At 39.8% G+C, this 12492-nt stretch overlaps 1 protein-coding gene across 1 annotated transcript; it reads left to right on the top strand.

The window, feature by feature from the left end:
• Positions 1–8813, top strand: LOC136571407 (granulocyte-macrophage colony-stimulating factor receptor subunit alpha-like). Its single transcript, XM_066571784.1, has 8 exons — positions 1–152; positions 244–419; positions 1763–1902; positions 4751–4789; positions 5770–5899; positions 7140–7236; positions 7722–7803; positions 8603–8813. The coding sequence occupies exons 1-8, from the start codon at positions 1–3 to the stop codon at positions 8675–8677; spliced, it is 891 nt and encodes a 296-aa protein (XP_066427881.1). The 3' UTR covers positions 8678–8813.
• Positions 8814–12492: the final 3679 nt, after the last annotated feature.

Below are 12492 nucleotides of genomic sequence, written 5' to 3'. Positions count from 1 at the left end.
ATGGATATTCCTGTGTTTGCAGGCATGAAGGGCTCAGCCATTGAAAACTTCTCCTGTGTGATTTATAACATCTTCCTCATGAACTGCACTTGGCAGGCAGGAAGGGATGCTCCAGCAGACACACAGTATTTTCTCTACTGGCAGAAGTCAAGGTAAGTAGGTCTGCTTGAGACAGGAAAGTCTGAATTCTCATTCAGCACATCACAGTGCCCATGTTTAACTAAAATACTTTGCTGTATGCAGAGATGAAGAGGAGATGGAATGTGAGCTTTACATTAAAGATGAAAATTGCAGAAATGTGGGATGCATCTTCCAAAACGTGAGCATAGGGATTGAAAAAGCTTACTTCCTGGTGAATGGGTCTAGCAAAGACTCTCTGATCCAGTTCTATGATGAGTACATTGACCTGTATAAAATTGGTAAGTCAATAATTTATTTCAGCTTTATTTTAATTATTGTATTTCCTTCTAAGGCACTTATCCCTGAGAAGGAACCATGTACCCTGTCTCACCTAGAGTTGAGAGTAAGACACTGTGGCTTCCTCAAGAAAACCTATTCCCCAAGCAAAAGACAAAGAGGGGAATCAAACAGGAAAGCTCACAGCTGCATTATCTCCCAGGTTCTTTAGCAATCTACCCTTATAAGTTTTAGGTTTTTCTCAAGCAAAGTCCACAAGACTTAAAAAACTGTACTTTCCCTTGCTGCCCTGTCAGTGATGGCCAAACACCTCTCAGAAGAAGAGAGAGAAGACTTTCTAGAAGTTTATCTGAGCACTAATTTCTGCTTTTCTTTGCCAGTGGGGATGACATACAGGACACTGTATCCTGGTGTAAATGAATTACGACATGTACAACATACCTTAGGCATGGGTGCTGTACTTGAAAGCATCCTGTGCAGTCACTGTTTCTGCAGCAAAATCTCACTGGAAATGTTGCACTGATTCTGGTATTGTGCTAAAAGATTGAACAGAAAAGGTTTTGTTCCAGAAGAAGAAACTGAGCTGTAATGTCACTCATGGCAGATAAAACAAGATTGTTCTTTGACCAACTAGCCCATCACAAACAGGTCAGGCCTGTCCCTAAAGACTGAGGTAAAGTAGTATTCTAGCTCATATTAAACTTTCTTCCATTTTGTCACCCTTTCTGCCATGAGTGGCTGTTTTCTGCTGTTCCAATAATCAAGTCATTGGCAATGATCAAAATATAAAGGTGCTCATACTTCTGCTTACATCTGTGAAGTGAGGGACAATACATGAAGAAACTGGCTAGACTATTAAAAATTGAGTGTATTTCTTAAATTTTGTATGGCTATTTCTCTTGAAAGGGGGGAATAAACTGCATAGTTCACAACAGATTGAAGGCAAAACCTTCATGTCACAAGCATTGTGAGGAGACCTAGAGAAAAAAAGATCTTTAAATGTCTTACTTTAGGGATAGCAGGAGCTAGTTCATCCACAGTAATAAATTCTCTTAAAAGGAAGACAGTATTTTACCTTACTCCTCTAGAAAAAGAGGGGATTGTGTCTTTGTATGCTCCTATATCATGTTTGCTGTCTTAGTCCCTTTTATTTTTTTCTATGATCCTGTGTACATGATTTAGAAAATATTGGTCTTTAAACTATTTCTAATAGGTCCTAAGGAAAATAGATATAAACAAGTATCTTTGTTCATAGAGGTGTTATCTGCAATTTCACTCTCTTTCATCAAATAAAAAAGAGATCAAGTGATTTTAATTATTTGAATTCTTGGTTATATCATTTCAGAAAAGCTCATGCCTCCATCAAATATCACAGTCAACTGTGATGAAATTAAAAATGATTGCATAATTCAATGGCAACGACCCCAGATAAGTCATTCTAACAAGGACACGTGTTTTAAATATGAAATTAACATAAAGTATAAGGTAAGAATGTCTTCACTTACACTTAACATTAATTCATATATTTGCATTTATCAATATACATGAGTGAAAAGGCTCTCTGTGATGTAGCCTTCCCCATATATAGCACCTTATTCTTTTGTGACTGCACTTTTCAGGTCCATACCAAATCCTGCTCTGCCATACTGCCCCATTGTTTGTTTTTTTTTAATCCCTGCCTCCTTGAGTAAGACACTGCTGGAGATACACTGGATGTCTGGGACAGTCCTAGAGGTGAAGCATGTTAATCAAGATTCAACACATTACAGCTTTGTCTGTGACAGCATTTAGAAAAGGCACTTCTTTCACTAACACTTGTTGGAGTTGCCCTGGATTGGGAGTATTTCCAGTGGAAACTGGATCTCTGTGGAAGGCCAGAGCTGAGCTTTAAAGAGTGAAAAGGGAAATGTGCATTAACACAACAATTTTGAGTTAATAGAAATGAATTAATTTCTCCATGTATGAAATGCTTACCCAGATATATGCACCACACCTGTTGGTCCAAAAGTTGAAGGTTTATAATGATGAACAAAAGGTAAATAAATGTGAGAGGAAGCAGAAAGGCAGTGTGATTAAGGACAGGTTAGTGGGGGGTGACCTTGGCTTTGCAAGTTTTTTGGCAGCAGCAGGGAGGCAATGAGATTGCTGTGCTCCGCTGCAAGGGCAGGTGTAACCACTGCGGCAGAACTGCACCGAAACGCCACAGGGTGGCAGGCAGAGACTACAAAGGAAAAATCTTCCTGAGCTACAACCAGATTGGGCCGCCTACTTAGTGGCTGATTGAAGGTGTTCTGGAATTTGGAATTTCTTAGTCTGGGTTGAGTTTACTATTTCACAGACGAATCTTTTTGCAAGCCCAGCTAACTGCTGTGAAACAGCATTACTTCTCTGAATCACTTGGCTGTTGTAACAAAGAAACATTATTGAAAAATCTGCCTGACATTGGAATAAAATCTATTGCAGTAAAGCAATACATACTTTTTAATAACCTTTAATATATGTAACATTCATTTTATAAAGAATACTCAATTCATACTTTGTCTGAATTTTCTAGCTATTTTTCATCATCATTAGCAGTTTTCACCAAGCTAATTATGTCAAGGTACAGCAATTATTCCACCAATTGAGCACTGTAGGCTCCTGTGACATTTATCAGATACAGCTATAATCATATCTTTGGAAGATTTACCCATAAAAATTTCTTCTGCCAAATTTATTGCTTTATCACTGACAACTCTGCTGATCTGTCCTCTGATGCCTACACACAAGTTCTCTTACTGGTTCATTATTTATCCCAAGACAGAGCTCTGTGCATACAAGGCACTCCTTTATACACAGTAGAAGGCCCAGTTGCCCAAATCTGTTTGCAAGGACGCAATCCTCTCCCTTCCTTGGTGAGATGTATCCCATTCCTGCCCAGTAGCCCCTCTTTATCAAAAAGGATCCCAAGGTCACAGCAGACAAAGCCCTGCCTGTGACAGCAGTTATTCAGCCAGGCATTGACCTGCTGGATGACTGCGATTCTGCTCAAGCCTTTCCCTCTCACTGGAAGGCCTGAGGAGACACCATCTGGACTTCCTGTCCTTCACCTTTCCCCCCAGTGCTCTGTAATCACTTCAATCAAAACTTTCAGGTTACCCCTGCACCAATAAAGAAGAACAAGGCGTTCATTGGCCAGATATTTGCCCTAGATTGACCCCCGTGCATAATTTAGCTCGAAGAAGGCATCCTGGACAACAGCTTGCTTTATACAACTTAGAATGGCTTGGGTTGGAAGTGACCTCAAAGACCATCTAATTCAATCCCCCTGCCATGGCAGGGACACCTTCCACTGGACCAAGTTACTCAGAGCCCCATTCAGCCTGGCCTTGAACTCTTCCAGGGACACCCACAGCTTCTCTGGGCACTCTGTCCCAGTGCCTCACCACCAGCGCAGTAAAGAATTTCTTCCTAATATCTAATCTAAACCTACCCTCCTTCATCTTAAGGCCATCCCCCAAGTGCTATCAGTACATACCCTTGTGAAAATTCCCTCTTCAGCCTTCCTGTAGGACCCTTTAGGTGCTGGAAGGTGCTGGAAGCTCTCGCCAGAGCCTTTTCTTCTCCAGGCTGAACAGCCTCATTTCCAGGTGCCACATGAGCACGTGTGCAATTATTTGAAAAAATAAGTCTGGATTGATTGAGTTTTGCTCTAAAATGGTGTATTACAAAATAATTACAAAAATACCTAACAAGTTGTCTAATGGAGAGGATATAGTCTGCAGTCATTAGTTGTGTGTGGTCAGTACATTTTGTGGTAGTTATTATGGCTATTCAAACAACATGAGCAAATTTTATTCTACCTATCAAAAATGTAGTGGAGGACAACCTAAAATATATGTGAATCCATGCCAGTCCCAAATATTTTCATCTGAAAGAAAACCAAATATTTATATAATATTTGCAATTACATACCGTGACATTTATTGTAATATTAAAACATTAGATGTAAAAGAAAAGGTTTATGTTATAGATTACTTCTTTTTTTTTCCTGGTGTCTATAAGAATAAACTTATAGTTTTCATTTAGGTCTGGTTTGCTTTGTGTTTCAATCTGAAATTAAATTTATATCTCTACTGTGATGAAAAGGAAAACAAATATCTTTCAGTAGCAGAATTAATTATATGTAAAGTTGGCATTGTAGATGAATTAGATATTAGATACTAAATGTTAGACAAATCGCTAGTTTTAGAATGCAGAAAAATGGAACAGGAGATAAAAATTAATTATTATTGAAACATAAAACAATGATAGAAATAAAGTTAGTTGCTTTTCTTTTTCTTTCAATTTACAGGATAATCCTAAAAGAAAACCCATATATACATCCATACAAGTGAGTCTGTTTGTTTATTAATCAGCAATAAATGTTCATTTCATTGTCAACTGTGAAAAGTAAATAGTATGGAAATACCTTTAAATCAATATGTGCTCAGTATCCTATGCTTTATGGGAACCTTTTCAATGGATATCATGAATACATCAAACTGCTAAATCATCATGACATATGCAATTTATTATACATTCAGGGGCAGAACTTTATTGCTTTTCTGTCAGTATTTTGAAAAATCTCCAATTTTACATTTTATTGTCCACTCTCCTTCTCAAATATTTGGAACAGACTTTGAAGTTACACATCACTGACTACAGAGAAAAGATAAAGTATCTCCTAGAAATTCAATTTTGATTATGAAAAACATAGACCACAAAAGTCCTTTTTGGATGGAGGCTGTCATCCAGGTATGCTGCACCTCCTTTTAATCAGTGCAGCTTGCACATCCCACCTCTATGCAAAAGCCACCAAGAGCAAGAGTATTACATTAAATTCTGGTAACACTGAGTATTGCCATCATCTACTTATTTTACAGGTTTGGCTGGAAAGTTAAGCTTTTTTCTGAAAATTCATAATGCAGAGACTGAGGCAGGTGCACAGACACCTTATTCCTCAAATCACTCAGTTCAAGCACTAAAATTAGATGGCTAAAGAGAATTTTCTGCCTCTCTATTTGCTATGGGAAGTTATCAATAAATCAAACCATCTAATAAGAAATCACAGGTTATACTTTTATAGTGTAAAAGATGAAATGCTTCTAAATGTAAAAAGTTGCAAGAATGTCAGGTTATTTTTGAGATAAATATTTGTTTATATATTATATAAATAATAATAATGATTTTTTTTTTCTCTGTAACAGCAGTCTTCTTTAATAACAATGCTTTCATAGCCTCTTTAAAGTTCCACTGGTAAATGGCACATACATATTGCCAACACAGGCATGGAACAAAGAAAAGCAACTGAGTTTTTTGGGTGTTTTTTAGGAAGCGGGAAACAGTAACATATTTCTAAGATCAAATAGAGGAAAGAAGTACGTCTTGAAAATGAGAGCAGCTGGCAGTGCCTGCCTTGTGAGCCCAGCCTGGGGGGAATGGAGTGCACCTGTTGAGTTTGGTAAGAACAAACCCAAGCCCTGGGCTACTCTTCCCCCAGGGATGTCCTGCCTACCTCACACATTGTCACACACCTGTGGACACACACACATGTAAAAAGGATTGGCAAACGTTTTGTTTCACACTGCACTACAGAGAAGAGTGGGAAGAGACTTAATCAATTTCTTAACATTCTAACACTGGAAATAACATTAAAAATTACACCTTTGCAGCTGTAGTGAGCTCCTGCTTACTCCAGGGGGTGGACAAATAGGATCAATGTTAATTCTTCCCATCAGACATTTCTGCTAAAGTGGTAAATGACAGAATTCATTTTTATACCAAGTGAAACCCTTCAGACTGACATTCACCACAGTCAGTCCCCACAGCAGATGTTTGACACAGCATGAAGTCCAACAAGACCAAGTTCAAGGTGCTGCACCTGGCTCAGGGCAGCTGCTGCTGCCAATACAGTCTGGGGGATGAAGGAATTGACAGAAGCTTTGCTGAGAAGGACTTGGGGGTCTGGATGGGTGAGAGGCTGGACATGACCCAGCCATGTGCACTCACAGCCCAGAAAGCCAAACGTGTCCTGGGCTGCATCCAGAGCAGCGTGGGCAGCAGGGCCAGGGAGGGGATTCTGCCCCTCTGCTCTGCTCTGGTGAGACCCCACCTGCAGGGCTGCACCCAGCTCTGGGGTCCCCATCACAGGAGGGACATGGACCTGTTGGAGCAAGTCCAGAGGAGGGTCACAAGAAGGATCAGAGGGCTGGAGCACCTCTCACAGTCTGAGAAAGTTTGGTTTGCTCTACCTGGGAAAGAGAAGGCTCCAGAGACACCCTCTTACACTTATCCAGTACCTAAAGGGGTTACAAGAGAGCTGGAGAGGGACTGTGCAAGGACATGTAGTTATAATTCAAGGGGGAATGGCTTTAAACTGAAAGAGTGTAGATTTAGGTTAGATTTTAGGAAAAAATTCTTCCCCATAGGGGTGATGAGGCATTGGCACAAGTTGCCCAGAGAGCTGTGGATGCCCCATCCCTGAAAGTGTTCATAGCTAGGCTGGGTCTCTAAGCAATCTGCTCTAGTGGAAGGCATCCCTGCCTGTGAGAGAGTGGCTGGAATTAGGTGATCTCTAAAGGTCACTTCCAACCCAAACTATTCAATGTTCTGTAATTCTATGATCTATGCCTCATATTACGACTGCTAATACTACTACTACTACTACTATTGCTACTAATTTATGAATGTTTCTCTTTCAGGAAATGAGGAAATTATATCTTCTTCAGTATGGATTTTACTTGGGGTAGGAGTTGCAACACTCTTAATGGCAATCATCACATTTTTTTTCTGCAAAAGGTTAACTTAATTTATGCATTTATTTTATTTTCTCTGTGTATGTGTAAGACCTAAAGTTTTTTTACAAATAAGGTGGAGGTGTCTCTGTAGGATAGGTAAAATAAACCCCATAAGTGAAACAGAAATGGAAAGAAAAAGTATATTCTCCTGTATGATGCACTTTGCATAGAAATATGCTCTCTCAACTTGTCAAAACTTTTACCCCCACTTTTCACTGTTTGTAGTGAAATAGCAGGACAAATTTCTTTCTCTGTCTAAGAAGGAAATTTACTACTAGTAAATCTTCAATCAAAAAATTTATCTATTACCTTCTAAATTCTTAATGTTTTCCTGATATACGTTCATTCTGTATTGAGATTATGTGTATTTTTCAGTTTACTTCTAAGAGTGAAGAGGAAGATAAGAGCAGTTTCAAGGATGCAATGGTGTTGTCACATAATGGTTATACAATTTTGATTTTGTATTCAATACGTTTTGATTTCCAGGACTGGCTGTTGGAAGGCAGTATTTCCACAGATCCCAGGACCAAAACCTGCTTTTTTCACACTGGCTGATACAAATCCAGAGGTATGTTCTCTTTCTATTTTTATATTAAATGTGTGAAATACATACAAGACTCTACTGGCTGAATTTTTAAATGATAAGGAACTTATTACAGAGGATCGCTCTTCTCTTTGCCATATTCTGAAGAAAAATAAAAGAAAATCAGCAGGAGAGTTTTTTAAGGGAAGTCAAATGCAGTGCTCCTCCAGAACCACGGGGTTTCTCCCATTCCAGTCTCAGAGGTGCACAGGCTGATGCTCCCATTGGTAGATCCAGGCAGCAGGAGGGGCTGTTCACTTTCCCAAAACAAAGAACATGGACAATGACACAACAGGGCACAGTGAGGCAGCCAGAAACAAAACCAGCACAGCTGCCTCTACCAGCACCTCATCAGCACCAGCAGCAGTCTCTAAAATAGGGTCCTGGACATCACAGTCCCCTTGCTACTGCCCAGCCGAGCAGGGCTGAATTTGCCAGTGAGATTAGCACATCTCCTGGCTCTCTTCATCTACAACCACCATAAAGTTCCTCACATCTGATCCCAGTGTCTGAGCCCTGTGTCCCCCCAGGTCACCCTCTCCAAGCTGTCCCCTTGAATCCCTCCAGGTGCACACCTTGCCTACTTACCCACTAGCAAGTTACATGTGCAGGAAAGAAAAGAAGGTGACACAGAAAACAGTTCCAAATAGGATTTTGTAAGGAAACAGGACAGACTTTGTGGACACACAGCGAAAACAGGTGAAATACTCTCAGAATTGTGCTTAAGTAGAGGCTAACCTAACATTTGGTATAAAACTGATGGAAGTTTTTATTTTCCTTTCAGCTGATGGAGAGCAAAATACAGTCAACAACATCTGAAAATGAAGAGATAGTATTAGTTACTGACATCGTGAGATAACCAAGAAAAATGGAGGAGTCTGAAAGTGCATTTCTTAGACAATTGTATATCCCTGTGGAAAGTCTGCAATAATATATAGGCTTTCTTTACTTTCTCCTTTTTCTTGTATAAAAGCATGATGCAGTCAAGATAGAATGATACCTTATATGCAATCTGTTTAAATGCCATTGTATTTGCTTTTAGTTTTGGCTAATTTTAACTGTTTGGGTAAGTTGCACTTATTGGATATCTTCTATTTTGTAAATATGAATGGAATATTTTATTCAGCAAGTTTTAGTTATGTTTTAATCTTAAGGAAAAATAATTGTCTTTCTGTCTCATATTAAAAAGATTAATGATTAATTTATTGAGATTAATAATTTTTTTTAAATTCTGATGCCTGAATTTCATTGTTCTACTGTCAAAAATGGGTCAGTTCATACTAGAAGTTTCTTTGGAGTTCTTCAAGTACACATGGGCAACTAGAAAAATGAGATTCATTCAGATTTTTACATTAGACATTTGAACATTGCTATTGGATTATTAGACTAATTTTATAATGGTACTAGATGTTTTATTATTAGACTAAACATTCCTGGGACTATTTTCTTGCACAGGGGCCAATTTATATATAAGAGTCCAGACACACACTTAAAACCCTAAATGAAGTGAACACATGCAAACTACCTTTAGAAATTAGCCCTGGCCTGAGCTAACCTTTGGACTATGTCCAGGAGCTGTTCAGGACATTACTTGTAAATCCTGGCTGAACTAATGCTGGGAACAGTTGTTCCTGGACATGTTTCAGTGCTGGGGAGCCTTCCAATGCCGTACTTTCTCCAGCTTATACCGTGGCTGAACACAAACAGCTCTTGGCACACCTATTGCCTTTGACACAGTTAATGATTACATTCTGGTCAAAGACTCACCTGGGAAGCTTTTTGCAGCAGGTCAGAACAACAAAACAAATTTCTAAAAGAGGCTGAATTCATGATGGTCACACTTGCAAACCATTTATGTATTTTTCCCAGTATGCAGCAGTGGTCAGAGTGGAAATGCTCACAGTAACTTGCTAAAAGGGTGGTGGGGCTGTAACAGGCTGCACTGATTTATATAACCTTGCACAGCAACTCTCCTCTTGGGCAAAATTGCCAGAGTGAGGCATAGTTTGGCTCCAGTCCACCAAAACCTAGCCATGATCTATGAACAACCATTCAGTGGCTCAGCCTGCGGAAGGGAATAGTAAAGTATACCAAAAGTATCAAGACACTCAAGAGATGGCATGGGGGTCTTGTTAAGTAGAGCCTAAACAAACTTCTAATTTGTTTTCTTTTTTCTCCTGGAGATGGATAACATATTCAACTGATTCAGGAAAGGTGTTACAGATAGAACCCTGATGAAGTAGTCTAGGCTACAATGCAAAATCCTTGAATCACAGAATGATCAAGGTTGAAAAAGCCCTCCAAGATCATTGAGTCCAACGCTTGACCTAACACCACCACCTTTTCAACAAAGCCATGCAACTCAGTGCCACATCCAGTCATTTCTTGAACACTTCCAGGGATGGTGAGCCACTCCTCATACGGCTTACAAATGGATCAGATAAAACTATTCAGCCACTGTTTGGGCAGCCTGAAGGTACTGGTCAGGTGATACTGTAATACCATCTTCACATCACCCTAAAACCTCACCAGACACAACAGCATGCAAATCCCCTCTCCAAAATTAATCAGGCACACAGACACACACATTGCATCACAAATATGTGTGACATGGAAGGATGATGCTTCAGAAAAGTTATTCAAGTTTGCAGTGGTCACTGAGGAGAGTGGTGGTACCCAAGTAGAGCATAGTTGATGAATAGACAATTTCAGATCACATTGAACTGGGACTACACTGGATGTGCTGCATGTACTGGGACTACATGTACCGGATGTGCTTCTTTTAGGCTGCATAAAATAAGTAAATTAAATCCTTTAGTGAGTAGAAGATTTGAAACATGCATGTCCTGTCCCCAAGGTACTGAAAAAGCTGACAAGGACTGAGCCAATGCCAGTATGTGGTTCCAGAGACAAAATTCTGCAGCTGGGCCCTGCCTCACACATGCTGTGACTAAACTTGTTGCAATGTGATGCCATTTCCTGTTTCACCTATCCCAACCCTCCAGGTGTGCCAACCTCTCCTTTCCCCTCCCCTTGTCCCCGGGCTTAAAAGGAGACGGGACCATGCAGTCAGGATTCTGTTGGGAGCTGTTACGACATTCAGAGGTCTGTCATCCTGGAATAAAACTCTGGATTAAAACTCCACGATAGAATCCTCTCCTGTTTCTCTTCACCGTTGCCTGAACCTTTTCCACCAGAGGTAAACTGAGTTCCTACTTTGCCTGGATTTGTTCTGAGTGCCCAGCTGCAGCATCCAGCCAGCCAAAGGTATCTCTGGGGTGAAACACCACAGCTGCCACCTTTGGCCCAGCAGCAAGGGTCAGACGAGCCCAGGCACGTCCCACCCAGAAATATTGGGATTAATATTCCATATAAACTGATACTCATTCCACTTACCTAGGTGTTTTCACCCAAGGATTTGAAAAGGAAAATACTATTAACATGTCCTTCTAGTGGGAACCACTTGGTAAAGGTGGGCAAAACTGAGCAGTGTGAACTGAAAGGCAAAGAAGTTTAAAATTTGAAGTCTGTAGGGCGTGTACACTAGCAAAACAAACAAACAAACCTACCCTACAATTTTGGTTCAATGATACCAGGGTTAAATATAGTTCTTCCTTTAGCAGACAAACTACTAAGGATCCTCCCTCACACCTTAGAAGCCTAGGGAATTCTTCACCTTCCTGCTATTGTGCCTGTGTTGGGAGTGGAAGGCAGGGGTTAAATGAACTCCTGTTTGCTAAAAGCATCCAAGAACAGCAGGAAAATAAAAAAAAAATTCCGTTACATGCAGATTACATAACTGCATGTCAGATGTCATGTAAAACAAATGGGGAAGTGGCTAACAGTCAGAGCCACATCTGAAGTTGTTGAAAGTTAAAGCAAATAAAATGGATTATGCCTCTCATACTTACATGACTGCAAAGATTTTTGCAAATGTAGCATTATGCTATTCAGTAAATGCTTTGGACATTTTCTTTTAATTTCTGCAGTCAGGCACCTTTTCACCTAACATGATATTGTAGCCTAAGATGAACTAAACAAAAGCAACCCATAGTCAGCAGTGAGAAAGTTCAGAAATTTGGGTCTGGTATTTTCCTTGGCATTTCTTTGCCTGCAAATATGCAAGACATGAGAAGTTTGTTTAGGCTCTACTTAACAAGACCCCCATGCCATCTCTTGAGTGTCTTGATACTTTTGGTATACTTGGCTGTTTGTATATACCTGCTAAGGACTGATCTTCCTCAAAGGAGAACCTGGGCTTCTGCAGGGGCCATTACCAGCATAGGCAGGCAGTCACTTTAAACATGGACCAGTCACACACAACTGCTGTTATCCCCAGAACACATTATTTATGAAAATCTGTTCATATACAGAGGTGCTATTTCTATGAGCATGTTGATATACTGTGACCCTGCTGAGTATTTATGTATTTTTGGTAATGTGTTTGCATATTGTGACTATTAATGCTTAGTTCATCAGATATAAGAGGAAGGAAGAGTTAGTTGCATGATCTCTTCGTGTGAAATTGTTATCATCTGCCAATCAGGAAACTTAAGGAAGCTCAAAAGCAGTAAGGGAAATGATAAAGTGACCAGCTTTCTAACTTGCAGCATTTGTTACTTAATACTGTCATGCAGTAAAACAAAGCAAACTGGCAGAGCAAAACATTTACAG

The sequence above is a fragment of the Molothrus aeneus genome, chromosome 2 (assembly GCF_037042795.1).
Source record: "Molothrus aeneus isolate 106 chromosome 2, BPBGC_Maene_1.0, whole genome shotgun sequence".
NCBI classification, from domain to species: domain Eukaryota; kingdom Metazoa; phylum Chordata; class Aves; order Passeriformes; family Icteridae; genus Molothrus; species Molothrus aeneus.
This window is presented reverse-complemented; position numbering and strand designations above follow the sequence as displayed.

Bases quoted from the DNA above. Each gene is read 5' to 3' on its own strand.
- LOC136571407 (XM_066571784.1), top strand. From the start codon at position 1: ATGGATATTCCTGTGTTTGCAGGCATGAAGGGCTCAGCCATTGAAAAC. The intron at 4,790-5,769 runs GTGAGTCTGTTT...GGTGTTTTTTAG, and splicing joins CCATATATACATCCATACAA to GAAGCGGGAAACAGTAACAT. The intron at 7,237-7,721 runs GTTAACTTAATT...TTTGATTTCCAG, and splicing joins ACATTTTTTTTCTGCAAAAG to GACTGGCTGTTGGAAGGCAG.